Source organism: Motacilla alba, chromosome 1A, assembly GCF_015832195.1.
Source record: "Motacilla alba alba isolate MOTALB_02 chromosome 1A, Motacilla_alba_V1.0_pri, whole genome shotgun sequence".
NCBI classification, from domain to species: Eukaryota; Metazoa; Chordata; class Aves; order Passeriformes; family Motacillidae; genus Motacilla; species Motacilla alba.
In genome coordinates this window covers 33633588-33647889 of record NC_052031.1, presented here as the reverse complement: position 1 = coordinate 33647889, position 14302 = coordinate 33633588, and the positions used below count along the sequence as shown (strand labels likewise).

Genomic DNA, 14302 nt, shown 5'->3' with positions numbered 1-14302 from the left:
TCTGCCTTTATCTGCTGGCACATTCACTATCTACTTACTTGCTGAGAGTGTTAAAAATCCTCAAAAATCTTTTCATTTGGTGAATAATTGTCAGTCCATGTGTAACTCTTGGAGTTTGTGGAATTGTGGTATTTGGCCCTTTGAGCTCAGACTGAGCTCAAAGAGCTCAAAAGAGTGTGGATGAGTGAGAAATTGAAAGATGCTGATGGGATGAGCCAGTAAACCCATATGCATTATTTCATTGTTTCAAGTTGTTGGTACCCTTTGTGATTCTACGAATCACTATGATCATAGAATAATTTGGGTTGAAAGAAACCTTAAAGGCCATCTAGTAGACCATGCCCCTATCTCTGCCCTGGGCAGGAACATTTTCAACTAGATAACATTGCTCAGAGCCCTGTCCAGTGGACCTTTAATGCTTCCAGGGATGGGGCATCCACCACCTCTTTGGGCAACCTGTGCCAATGCTTCACCACAAGCATTGTAAAAAACTTCCTCCACATATCTAATCTAAATAGACCCTTTTTTTTAGTTTAAAACCATTGCCCGTTGTCCTGTTGCAACAGGATGTGCTGAAAAGTCAGTCTGCATCTTTCTTATGGGCCCCCTTGAATCCTGAAAGGCAGCAGTGAGGTCTTCTTGGAGGTGGTTGGCTCAAAGTCAGCTTGGCTCCAAGTCAGCGGTGCTCTACCCAGAGTGAAAGGGCAAGTCCTACTACCTCAGTCATGAGCTGATGTCTCACAGAAATATGGAATGTTTTTTCACCTTGTGTTTTGTAAATGGGCTTGTATTTTGGTTTTCTCCTCCCTCTGTTTAGAAATATGGATTTTTAAATGAATGTTAGCCCACTCTACGGGTTAGCTTCTCATTGCACAAAGATCGAAAGATTCTGAACTTGATCAGCTGAACAATATTGCCAATATAGGACTTCAAAATACTGTACATAAAAGGGAGAAAAATAAGGAGAATGATAAATTCAAGGAGTTAGTAGGGAAGGATCTGATTTTATTTGCATTTTGTCTTTTGACTTGAAGAATGTCTTTAAATTACATTTTCAAGATTGTGTCTTAAATCTTGTCTGCTTTCAACTTGTACTTGAAGTACAAGTTCAAATTCTCACTTACTTTAGTCCAGCAGCTAGTTTTAAAGCAGCTTATGATATATTAATAGGTACACAATACCTTCAATAATGTAGTTTTCAGAAACAATGTTACCAACCTAATATTGTATCATATTTTCTCTTTCACCTCTTGAAAGTGGCATCAGAGGGGATTCTGGGAAGATGGACTGCATTGGCAGATAGAACCCATGTCATTAAATTGAATTTAAACCCTTCCTTCATGAACTTAATCATGATGCATAATTTTTTATCTATCCTTCAAGAGGTTATTGCATACACTAGGTAAAATAAAGGACATAAATATTCATAAATCAGTCATGTGTTCCCATTAGTATGTACTTGATTTTAACTCAACTGGTGTACACACTATTAAGGAGTATAGACTAGTCTTCCTAAACCAGACAATTAGACTTTTTCCAAAATTATCAACAGAAATTCTTCCATTCATTTTGCAAAAAAATAAAAAAGGACACTGCAGCAGGCATCAGTTCTGTATGCAAGTACGTTGTGTAAAATGACTGATATATCTTAAAGCCAGGTGTGCAAACTGGATTTTTTCCTCCAGCTCTTGCAGGCTTTGGTTTTGCAGATACCCGCCAGGTTTTAGCTTTTGGACTCACGAGTAAACAGTTGATGACATCAAGGATGTGAGCTGCAAAAGACAGGGTCATACTCCACCTGTCCTTTCATGCTACCATTTCCTTTTGGTCGTTGTAAAGTAACTACTAAAGCTTGAAATCAGAATCTGACAAAAACCCCTCCTTCTAAGTCATAAAATAATTGAATGGTTTGGATTGGAAGGGACCTCAAAGATTATCTAGTTCCAACCCCCGACCATGGGCAGGAATGTCATCCCCTAGATAAGGCTTCTCAGAGCCTCATCCAAGCCTGAACATTTGCATAGGGCATCCACTTCAGACAGTGGAAGTTTTTCCCACTGGCCTCAGTAGATGCTGGTATTCAGAGAAGGTGTTTTTAAAAGAGTAACAAAAAAAAAAATTAACATAATGACCGAGAGAGAATCTGATCAAGATATTTTGCATTTTTAATCCAAAACCAGACCATGTACAATTTAGATAGAAGCTATGTCTGTTTCCAGACGTGGTGGTGGGGAGCTTGATTTTATTCTTCACAGTCTTTCTGATTTCAAAGTAGCAATATCCCTGTGGGGAATCAGTTATTAGGATATTTGTTGGTGGGGTTGAGATGGTGGATCTTTCAGAAGGGAATCATTTGAAACAAAAAAAAAGAGAACATACTTAGAAGCAACCAAGCAGTACTTCAAATTAACTTTTGTTTGCTTTTTATTTTCTTTTTTCATTCAAGATGCAAAATGCTTATTTTTCAACTTCTTTGTTTATTTACAGTAGTTTACAACCCATTAGAGATCTTAAATCCTTTTCAGAGTTTTGCAATTCTTATTCAGTTAGTCTTCTTATTTGGTAATTAGACTGAAAAAAAAATGTGATTTGATGTATTCAATAAGATTTGAAGTGGTAATGAATCATTGTGTCTTGTAACTGAAGGATTTTTTTAGGTAACTAAATCATTTAAAAAGGTATATCATCGCATGTATTTGGTTGTTTGGTATAGTGACTCTGGTGTAGTATATCAAATGCAGTAGGAGTATGAGAAAGCAATAGCTATTCCTTAAGAAAACAGCATTGGAATTTTTCCTTTAGTTTTGCCTTTAAAATAAACATCAGAGTAGATTCGGCTCGTGTGAAAAATCCTGATGAATTTATGCCTGTGTTCTGTAACATTTCATCATCCTCTCACACAAGGCCATATGTTTTCCCTGGCTTCCTAAACAGGAAGCTTTTGGTTTTGACAGTGTATTAGAAAAATGGCATACAGGTTTACTTTTTATGTTTTGGCAGTAAAAATAATTCTAGGAGTACTACATTTATAGAAAAAAATAGCTTCTGCATTGTCTCAGCATTTTTAATTCCAAAGCTGAATTCTTCATGACTGTTCAGACACATGGCTCATTAATGCACTTTTAGTAACTCTTAATGATAATGCAGTTTGTAAAGTTATTGTAAAGTGAAGTTAGAGTTAATGTGACATAACTTTGCAATTCTGCAAAATGTGTAACAAAGGGACTAGCAAAGTGACTTCATCCATCTGTGGAATATTTCAAGGTCACACCTTTATTGGCTACAAGATTTCTAACTAAAAAGACAGAGGATGACAGTACTTACAGTTTGATAATGTTTGCTTACTAAGCGTGAAATGAAATTTAACAGTGCAGCATGTCTGCATTTGTAAATTTATTGTGGTTGTTTGGACTTCTTGGAAAATGAAATGTCAAGTTATCACTCTTGGCTTCCAGGATGTGCTCTTTAGGCCCAGCAGGAAAGTTCACTTTGTAAACTTTCGTTCTTCCAATAAGTGTGACAATAATTTTTTAAAATTTATTTCCAAGCAAAACAAAACTCATGGCATGACTGCATCTGAAGTTAGGATGTGGTAATACCAGCACAGCTGGGAGCATCTGATGCAGCAGCTGCTCATTATTATAGTCCTTGCTACCACCAGGCATGATGTTCAGCTCAGTGGGACAATGAGTGAGGTTAAGCTCTTAAAAGATTTCTAGATTGACATTCTATATCATAGCAGTACAAAAATTTGTGTCATCCACACCTGAATAACTAGTGCATGAAGCAATTTGCAGGAAAGACAACTCTAAGAGTAGAAATTAGGATGGTCAGTTATAAATACCTGAGACACTGTTTTTAAGGGATTGAGCTCAGACCTAAGGGGATATTTTTAAGGAGAAAGAATTGCAGAATAGTTTATTAAGGAATCTTAATTGTCAGTCAATACCATGTGATAATGGTGGTATTGGTATAAAATCAAAATGGTGTAAAATCAGGGAGAATGCATGAGCATGTATACAGAATTGCTCTAGTGCTTCTGAGCAAACTGTTGATGGTTGGGTAATCCAAATAACAATAATTAACAAGTCAGTTTGTAAAATACACATCCTGTCTGAATTTGCATCTTTTAGAACTGTAGATGCATTCTGAGCATCTAAAAGAGTGAAAAGGTTTCTTGGGATATCTGCAATAGTTACAAAATTCTTTGGGATTGTGAAGTTTTAGCTGTGTCAGTTTTGCACACTAACTGATACTGATTTAGCTGGTCTGGTGTAAAATTTCGTTAGTTTTTTCTTTTATAATTTTGTTAGTGTTGGTGAAAACGGAGGTCTCTGAATATCTTGGTCTCTTGAATCTCAAGATGATTAATTACAAGCTCTGCCACTTCATGTATATGTCAGGAAATAGGGAATTTGCTCTTTGAGCAGTATACTCATTTTCTATGACTTTAATAATTAACAAAGAGGAATGCTATGTATTTCTTGATATGCACATTTTTAGTCATGTGACCAAATACATCATACGGTACAAAAACTCTAGGAGTCGTGAATTCCCACATTATAATTTGCATACCAAGAGAGAAGTAATGTCTGGAGGTATGGATGTTACTGAGGAGCACAGGGCCAAGTGTGAGGATGAAAATGATTTTTAATAAGTGTTGTAAAGTGGATGTTTTAGGGATCACTTCTTGAGAACAGCTTGAAAAGCATTTGTATTTGCCATGGATGAGGAGTGCCACAGAAGAGGAATGAAGTAAATCCTGGTGTACAAAGTAGCTCTAAAGAGAAGTTTGAAAAATCAGACTTATTTTGTCTCTTCTGAGTGTCAAAAATGTAAATTCCAAGTAACCTTTCATTTGGGAACTATCAGCTTTCAAATAGAAGAAACCTCAGCTATTCTGTTACTTCTGAAATGTGTGCTGAGGTCAAGTATCTCATAGACTTTATGAGTGAAATCAGAATTATTTGTTTCAGCTTTTATTGTTACCCTGTAAAGGGTGCAACATTGAACAAGTGATTATATTTAGTCCCACAATTTTATATGGCAAAGTTGTTATTGCAAGAGTGAATTTACAGCAGAAAATGTCAAACTGTATAGCAGAAGTAAATGAAATTCAGAAGCTTGGGATGTGATGCTTTTTTTTTTTTTCCCTTTGGTTTGCCTCTTAACATTCAAACACAGGAATGCTGTTCTCATGGAGGACGGAGCAGACATTTTTGAAGTCTGTGCATTTGCTTTGTCTGTATTTCCTTTGTTAACATTGTGGCAGCAGCATTAAGCAGATTTTCTCTATTTTTTTGTTTTCTTTTAATTTTTCTTTTTTCGGTTCCCCTGGATGGAAAAAGGTGGACTTGAACTGGGAAACAAATTACAAACTGAGCAGCAGAACTTGTTCTGTGCCCTTGGAATGGGGACAGAAGGGAAGTGAAACCTCATACATAAAGAGGTGTCAGCAGCTCTCATTTCCCAAACTGCTGTTTGGCGTGAGAGAGATGAAGTACCACACTAATGTTCAATGGGCCTTGCTACTGAGAGCTGGTGGATGGAAACCTCCATCCTTCAGTGCTGTGCCCGTGTACTTGGGCCTCATTACTGTGAGGTTACATGTGAAGCTGTCCTTTTTGCCTTTCAAGTATTTTTACTGTTCTTTTTACTTTGTATGCTTTGCAGTTTCAGACTGTGTAAAGACAACAGGAATTACTTAAAACTGGATGTGGAGGGTATTGAGAGAGAAGGAGAAGGGTTAATCCATCTGGGCAACTGGATTCTTCATTGCCATCATGTTGGCCTGTGCCTCTAGGGCAGTGGAGTCCAGATGGATGGTTTAATTTGCATATATATTTACATAGTCTTTTATTGTAAATTCCTGTGATCATAATGAGGAATTTCTCTGTAGTAGTCTTTTCTTGACAGTTAAGCAGAATTTTCTTCTTATCAGAGCTCACCTGCAATAAAATCTTTCTATTTATCTATTACATCTTGACCCTCATAAAACATGGAGCTCAGGATACAGCTCAACTTCCTGTATGCCTGTGGTTTTTCTTCCCAGAGGTGCTTCTCCATTACTTCAGTTTCATAGTTGCCTCCAGATTTTTTGTATTTTTCCCTTCAGATTTCTTTCTTGTTACCCATCTTTTATTACTTCTAACTGCTCTTGCAGTTTATTAAACAAATTACAGAAGTTTCTTGTTGCAATAATTGGTTCATCAGAGAAATGCAAAATAGATGACTGGTGGATGTTTTCAATAATGAAACATAACAGGGTTTTTACTGCTCTTCACAACTAAATATTGATAATAGAAGAGGGAGAACACAGCAAAAACTCTCTTACATGAACTCTTGCATGTAAAGAGATGTTGAATGTTTGATTCTCCTGTGACTTAAATCTCACACAACATATTCAAAGAGGTCTTCCACTGTCAATTAACTGTGAAATCCCACCTTTTGCAACCTTGTTTGATGGCACGCTATAGCTCCTGTGGTCTTCAGCCTCAGAAAATATTTTGATGCTTTTGTTTTAAGAACTGCATTAAGTATATTAGCTAGGTATTTTTGTTCTGGCTAGTTGTAATTTCATAAATTAATTATTCATTCTTTCCAGTGCTCTATGTGCATTTTAATTATTGTTAGAGTTGAAATGTGCAGTTGTTAAAGAGTCAAAAATTAGGGAAATATAATGTTGTTTTTACTCAGGGAGTAGTAAAAACCATATCCATATTCTAAACTACTTTTTCATATGTATTTCATAGTTGATTTGAGATATCTTTTGTGCATAAAACACACATAAGATGCAAAATCTGGGTAGTGTTCCCTCTAGCCATTTGCTACATTTCTTTAGAAAGATGAAAACACCTTTAATTCAGACTTTCCAAAGAACTGTGTTCTAGTTTTACTATTTTAAAATTTCAGTCTTCTCCTTTAACCCTGAAGGGGTTTGACATATCGTTGGAATAGTTCTCTGCTTAGCTTTTCATGAAGAATGATTATTGGTGTCACAAAATATTAAGGAAATTCAAACTTTTATTTATACTTAATTTTACCTGAGCGGTATTTCCTTGGTGGTGGTAAAATTAGCATTTGTTAATGCATATTTGTATATTCTAATTAGCCACTTACTTAAAGCCAAATAGGCTAGAAAGAAGAGAAAAAACCAGAATGTATGCAAACGGCTTTAGCTGAATTGAAGGGGGAAAAAAAAAAGTGTTTTTTCCCCTGAAGCATACATTCTGCATGAAATTCAACTTGACAAGTGACCCTTTCAAAACAGCGCCACAAAGATTTCTCGGCATTCTCCATATATGAGAGGCAGCATTCTTGTATTGTACACACAAGCACTCCCCCAATTCCCTCTAAATGAAAGTAGCCTCTTCCTCTGTCCTTTGTGCTCTATTTTATCCTCATCCCTGTGTTGGCATTCACATTTATGAGCACACTTTTATGTGAGAAAATTTTGCAAAAGAGCAAAACCACTGAGGATGTTAATACAAAATAACATATATGATTAAATGCAATAAAGAACTCAAGTTCTTAATTTTATTAATTTCAAAGTTATGAAAATGTGTGTGTGTTCACTTGCAAAAAAAAGGAAAAAAGAGGGAAAAGAAAAACTATTTGGCAGTTAATTTAATTTACAGCTAGGTGATGCAAAAGCTGAACTCCAGCTCTCAAGTCTTGCATTAATTTAGGAGCAGAGGACAAAAATGGTCTATGATTCTGTGTGAGCAATTAATAGCAAGAATGTATGACTTGTGAAATGGAATGCAATGCATTAAAATCAGAGCAAACTGATAATTTAGCAGTGTATAACAAGTATCAGATTATAAAAATAGCAGTATGGATCAGCAGTATTTTATCACCATCCAGTTCTCTTGCAGCAACGGTCTAGAGATAGTGCACTGGTTATCCTGCATGTATATCAACTGTCAAATGGGAGAGATACGCAGTGCAATATTTAGTATGTCCCATGCCTTCATATGTAATGTTCTTTTCAGATGTCTTTAGGGAGAGAACAAAACTTGTGTTCAGAATCTGGCTTGACAGAGGGGTTTTGGGTGGAGCAGTTCTACCTCAGGGGGTGGTGGGCTGCTGCTAGGTACTCCTCACACACAGTATTGGCTTTGAGCACAGCACTGCTCCTGCGTATATGGGCCATATGTTCTTACAGAGTGTAGTAGATTGTTGATAACAGGTATTTTATAATTTTCAAATTGATAAGGTCACATTTTGCACCAAGATATTTAGGGCAACGAGTGGAAAATTGCAGCCTTGACATGAGCTATTGTCGCGTGTGAACAAACATCCCTTGAAAAACTAGAGAGTCAGACAAAATGATACTGTAAGATAAAAAAGGGGAATAGTTCCTTTGTTAGTTATTGCTGGTCTTCAAAAACAATGACAGCAGGTTATCAAAGACATCCCTCAGTTGAAGGAGAACCAGAGAAGAAATGATCATTTCTTCCCTTTGAGGTTTGCTGTACCTTTATGCTTAGGGGTTTGAGGGAGGTGGGAAAAAACCTGTTTCCTGTATTCAGCCAGCCTCCAAGAGCTGTTTATATTAATCTTAATTTTTGTATTGTCCATGTATAATTCTGTGGGGTTTTTCCACAAGAGTAACCTGAAGCAGGTAGATCTCTGCAACTGCCATCCTGTGCTCTCTTACATAGTTGCCTCCCAATGAGGGGCATTGCTTCCCCCAGCAGAAGACTCTTAGGGCTGCCCAGGGAAGCAGAGGGAGATACAGGAGGGTAGGAGGGTTCATGTCTAAACTATTCTTTTAAACACTGAATAGTGATTACCAGAGTGCAAAATACTGCCCCAAACTGTTAATATTTGGTGCCCATTCCATTCTGTATTTATGATGCAACGCATTAGGGAGTCTTGCTTCATATACAGGCTCTGGTTTCAAAGCATCATGTTTGCAAGTCCACTCAAATGGAAATACTTGTTAAATATTTACCACCATAGTGGCTTATCCTTGGATACCAAGACGTTTTTTCTGCTGCTTTTCCCAAATACTGGGAAAAGTGCTGTAGAAAAGAAGTATGTCACTTGAGAAAGTTTACCTTGATAACTGTATAGCTAATTTTGTGCAAATAAAATGTTAAATGCAGATATTTTACATTATGAGAAACCTAATCTTTGCTCTGGGTAGGGTATAAAGACAAGTTAAAGCTTAAATGATGACATCTGTCTTCAAGAAAATTATCCATGGCTGCACAAGCATTTATGCTTCAGCTCAACTTTTCAAAAAGGACTGTCTTATTTATGTATGTTTTATTATTGCTATGAGGTCTTTTCCAGTAAGTCACTGACATGAGAGTGATCCAGTTTGATGGAGCTTCTCCTTAACTTAAACAAATTAATTATCAGAGTGGGGTATGCAAATATTATCTAATCGGTGCCACTTGGCAACATTTTTATTATGCCAGTCATGCTGGAGACAGCACGACAATCCTTGCTTCTTCTAAGAAGTCCCCTTGGAAATGGCAATAGAATGCTTGCTTTGATTGGAGTAGGCAGAAAGGATGAACCAAAGAGCTTCAGACATACTAACATTGCAACTTCCTGTTGTGACATTAAAACACCAGAACATTGATTGTTCAAATTCTAATTCAGAGACAGCTTCAGAATATAAACCAACATCTAATTTTATGCCCTCTGGGCATAATTATCCTATTCTCTTTGTCGTTAAGGATGAAACTCATTGTCATCTATGGTGTTTTGCATTTTAAAAATTTGAAAGGCAGTGTTTGTTTCTTTCTCTGTTTGTCCTATCCAAACAATATACCTTTCTGAAACTGCCGTATGCCTCTATTAGTTTCTACTTTTTTATTTCTTTTCGGGCAGAAGGTTGAAAGAACCATGTTCATGTTCATTAAGAAATGAGTTCTTCTCCACAAGAAGCTGCAGAAGGATGAATCCTGAGCAATGGGGAAGCAGTAGTTAAGCTGTTTATTTGGGTTTTTTTTCTAACTACTGTGTTTATGAAACTGAGTTCTCTGTGTATACCTTTGAAAGTAGGACTATGATTAAATATTTACAGGTATGGCATGAGGAGTTGCTAATGAATGTCTCCAGCATTTTCAGCAAACAGTAGCAGTGGTATGTAATGCATATGAAGCAAAAATTTTTTTTGAGAAATCTTACTAGTATAGTAAAGCACTTAATGCTCTGATTTGTATTAATATATAACAACAATGTCCTCAGTTTAGGTATTTCCTTCGCTTTAAATTGCCCCAAATACCACAGTATTTTAGGTCAGAGAAAATCCAATCAAAAGCTTAGCTTGCTCTATGTTTGTTTTTTTTTTTAAATTATGTAAAAATTCTGAAATTATATGTGTCTGCTGTTTGCATTCATGTAAAAGGAAATGGCTATATGATTTACATGCTGCCAGGATTGTCAGTTCATGTGTTAGAAACTGTGGGCCTGCTTCTGCATCTTCAGAGTAGGAGATGGAACCTGGTCTGTGTAGATAGTAGTAGGTGATGGGATAGAGTGAGGTGCAGCAGAGCTTGAACCCCCCTCTGCTTAGCTGAGGAGAGCTTGTGCTCCCCCACAACCCCTTCATACTTTACACAGAACATAGGTGGGAGCTGTTACCATGAGCACTGGCCAATAATACCATTTGGTGCATTATTTTTTGCTTTACTGTAGCAGCCATATAGCTGTGTGATGCACCTCATGAGCATGAGAGAGAAGGGGGGGAAGTCCATTGCACAAGGTAGTAATGTACTTTCCAAAGGTGAAAATTTGCCCAGTCTTAGATTGGTTCTCTCTAGAGAGTGGTCAGGCAGTTGACGTCCTGCACCTGCTGCTTGTGCTGCTACTTCAGATGATTTGGTTGCTCCCATATCTGCTTATTTGCTGTATTTTTCTTGTTATGGATTGGCCTGAAGTCTCCCTGGGGTGTGCTGAGGACTAGGGAAACTGCTTCTGCTGCAGCATGTTGAGGAACAGAGGCACTGGAAAAGGTTGTATTTACTTAGTAAAAGCCAAGTGTGTCTGCTTATTCCAGTTTTCAGCTTCCATTTAGAAGACAGTTTAAAAGCCAGGAAGTTTTACATTTTCTTCTTTTTAAAAAGCTTTGTAATTTTTAATTAAACTTAATAATTTAACTTCATGGAGCAGTGATGGCTGCAAGACTTCTGTCTTGACTGTTTCTGACACCTACAAACACCTTTTCCACATCTGTCAGGGAAAGTCCTCAAACATTCAAACCAACATTCAAACAAACAAAGTCCTCAAACCAACATTTCCCTCTCTGAAAAGAGAGTCCTGCCTGTGCTGTAGGCTACATCTTTGGTCTTCATGTTTCGTGACAGTAATGTTTTTGCTGCTTGGTGGCAGAGCGCGGAAGAGATGCAAGTTGAAATCTTCAAAACATACAGTGATCCCTTCCTAAAGTCCATAGGTGGAGTTTCATTGGCTTTTTAAATTTTGGCAATATGCCTGTAATACTCCTCTAAGGTCTTTACCGTTTGAAAGTTGAAAGCTGTATGTTAAAAACAGACTTGTAATGAAACACAACCTCCTTATAGAAGTTTCACTAAAAATAGTTCTGGTGGTGCCTGGGGGGTGTTCATCAGCTAGCGACAGCGACTGCTTTTTCACAGCGGGCAAGCAGGGCTGGTGAGGTCAAGAAGGATGAGTCTGTATTCCTGTGGGGAGCTTGGCAGGAGCATCCAGGGATTTTTGAGCTTTTACAGATAAAATGAGTGTGAGTTTGTGACAATATTGTTTTAAAATACCTGAAAAGCTGCAACAATCCAGCTCCATCTCACTGTGTGTGTGTGTTTTAGGATCCTCAGGTATCAGGTCTAGTTGACATCTACTTATAACTTTCACATGTTTCAAAACTAGAAAATCCCAACTTAATACTGATTAATCTATGCATTCTTCTTTTGAAACAGAATTGATAAGTTACAATCCTGGCTTTTGCTTTACTTCTTCTTTTCTTTTTTTGAAAACATTGCCCTGGTTTACTCTTTGCAAAATGACTCACTGAAATGTCTGCATTACCAGAAACTAATCCCTGCTCTGCATGCTCTTCCTTTTCTAGATGATGAACCTGTAAAATCTGTTTTACAGGAAGACTTTCTGACTTCCTTATGCTCTTAAGTGCAAAATGGTATCTCTTGGGAGCCTGGATGCAAGTGACCATGTTCAGCACATAGTTTGACTGAGGTGACTGCTTGATCCCTGACTTGTGCCAACAGACAGAAGTAGTCCTGCTGGACTAGAGACTTCCTGGGCTTGTGGAAATGTGAGGACCATAAAAAGCCCCTGATAGATGTCAGCATGTTAGGATTCGAGCAGTCACTGCTTTTGTTTGTGTGTGGGAGGGAAACTTCATCAGAAACACGGATGAAATTCCAGCCTTATCTTAGGGAATGCATGTGGGTTTCAGGCATGCAGCGAGAGAAGAGAGCAGTGCCTTTTCAGACTTCTTGTTTCTCTCATCCTGTGCAAAGGATATTCTGCCGCACCCTAATTTTAAAGTTTTTTGGACTCTGCTGGGATTTGAAATGAGTATTGTCATAGTGTGCTTGTGATGTCGCTTCCTTTGTTTGCCTATTGCCATATGCCCTGGCCAGCTCTGTAGGAGACCTGTCTGGAGTGCCTTTTAATGTTTAGATCTAGCAGTGATTAGAATACACTAATGCCCAGTGGGTATATGTGTCATTTTTTAACAGCTGCCGAGCTTTCTCCCTGCTGCTCCAATTAACACATTCGGCGCACACTTGCCGGTGAGTGGGCTGTGTGTATGGATTAAACCACTTTGCTATTTATTCATCCAGTGTATGAGATGCCAGAAATGGATTGGCGTGTTTCCTGTTCTCACAACAAATAAAATCAAACGTGCACCTGAGCCTTTGCCTGGGTAGATATGAGGGCGGCATTTAACTGGCGAATGGAAACCTGTTTTGCCGTGAGATATGGTTCAGTCCATTGACTAACATCTATCCCCGCCTCCCAGCCCCTCTTCAAATGATGGAGACACAGGATAGGGAGCTCTCAGTGCTGGGCTTCCCCTTGCTGACAAGCAGGTCTCTTCAACTTTGTCCTCTGCTGCTTAATAACAGCTTGAAATCCTGAAATTCTCCTTTTGCTTCAATGCTTTCCTCCTTTATTTATTTTCAGGTTGAAATATTCCAGTCAGTAGATTTGATAAAGTGTGTCTCTGTGTGTGTTCCTTTTTTTTAAAAAAAAAGGGAAAACAATATGCTTCCTAGTCACAGCTGAGATAAGGGAGGGGTTGTTTAATGGTAGCGGAGCGGCTGGTGGGGGCTGCAGCTCTGCTCCGGTGCTTGCGGTTGATTCATGCTGGGACAGCTCTTTGTGAAGCAGAGGGCGAAGGGGGCTGCCGGCTGGGGCTGTGAGTGAGGAAGGAGATGGAGCGCTTCTTGGGCTTTGTCAAGCAGATAAGAAGATCAAGAAGAAGGAAAGGCAAAAAGTACCGGCCAGAGGAGGATTACCACGAGGGCTATGAGGATGTCTACTATTATGCCTCAGAACATTTTCGAAGTAAGTATTTTGCATAACCTCATTTTCCTTTGGCTGTGATAAATGTTATGTTCTTAAGATGTTTAAACTCCAAAAATGCAAGCAATATTCCTCCTTTGCTAGAACCTGAGCCTCATGTATGTATTAAAGTCAGTTCCTGTGAGAGCTCTTTCTGGCTCTGCTGCCGATGAACAATACAAAGCATCTGAAGTGGCACAGAAGCTCTCAAAGTAAAGAGGGTTTGTCTGCAGACCCTGGTGAGATTTCAGATGCAGTTAATCCAGTCTGACTGCTGGAAACCTTTTGTTAAAATACTGTGTTGAGGAGTGAGTAGGGTGGCAGTAGCCCTTGTAGAGTGCCTTTGGGAGGCTGTGTGGATATTTTTAAAGCACTACAGAGGCAGTGAACGCTCTTTTGTAAGTTGAAGTTGATGAATAATGTTTGCTATTGAGAGAGAGTCAGTTTACTAAGCCTCTGCTGTGACCTGGTCTTTTCATTAGAGAGTAAACTGAGTGGGCTGGTTCCTCGCTGCAGGTCCAGGACCACTCCTGGAGAATTAAGTGGGGATTTTTTTTGCTGGCACTCACGTGATGGCACTCATCAGCTCTGCCAAAACCAAAATAAACCACCCACTCAGAAACCCTGTGCAAACTGTATGCTGGACCCTGCAGCTTCTTAGAGTTTGTCTGCTGTGCCTGTCAGGTTTCAGAGCTGCCAGTCTGCCGTGGCATTCTGGAGAAGATGATGTGCCCAGAGGTGCCCACAGGGAGGGTGGGAAGGAGGGAAGCCACAC

At 38.5% G+C, this 14302-nt stretch overlaps 1 protein-coding gene across 10 annotated transcripts in view; it reads left to right on the top strand.

The window, feature by feature from the left end:
• The window catches only part of GRIP1 (glutamate receptor interacting protein 1), a 308647-nt gene that overhangs the window by 81649 nt on the left and 212696 nt on the right, over nucleotides 1–14302 (top strand). For 4 of the 10 annotated variants that reach the window (XM_038154122.1, XM_038154123.1, XM_038154117.1 and 1 more), the window contains exon 1: nucleotides 2527–13530. The exons of 2 other annotated variants lie outside the window; for them this stretch is intronic. In XM_038154122.1, the coding sequence (XP_038010050.1) occupies nucleotides 13398–13530 (133 nt within the window). In that variant the 5' untranslated portion in view covers nucleotides 2527–13397. Of the gene's footprint in view, nucleotides 1–2523; nucleotides 13531–14302 lie in introns of those variants that run through there. 4 more of the 10 variants (XM_038154126.1, XM_038154127.1, XM_038154128.1 and 1 more) reach the window with 3 other exon arrangements.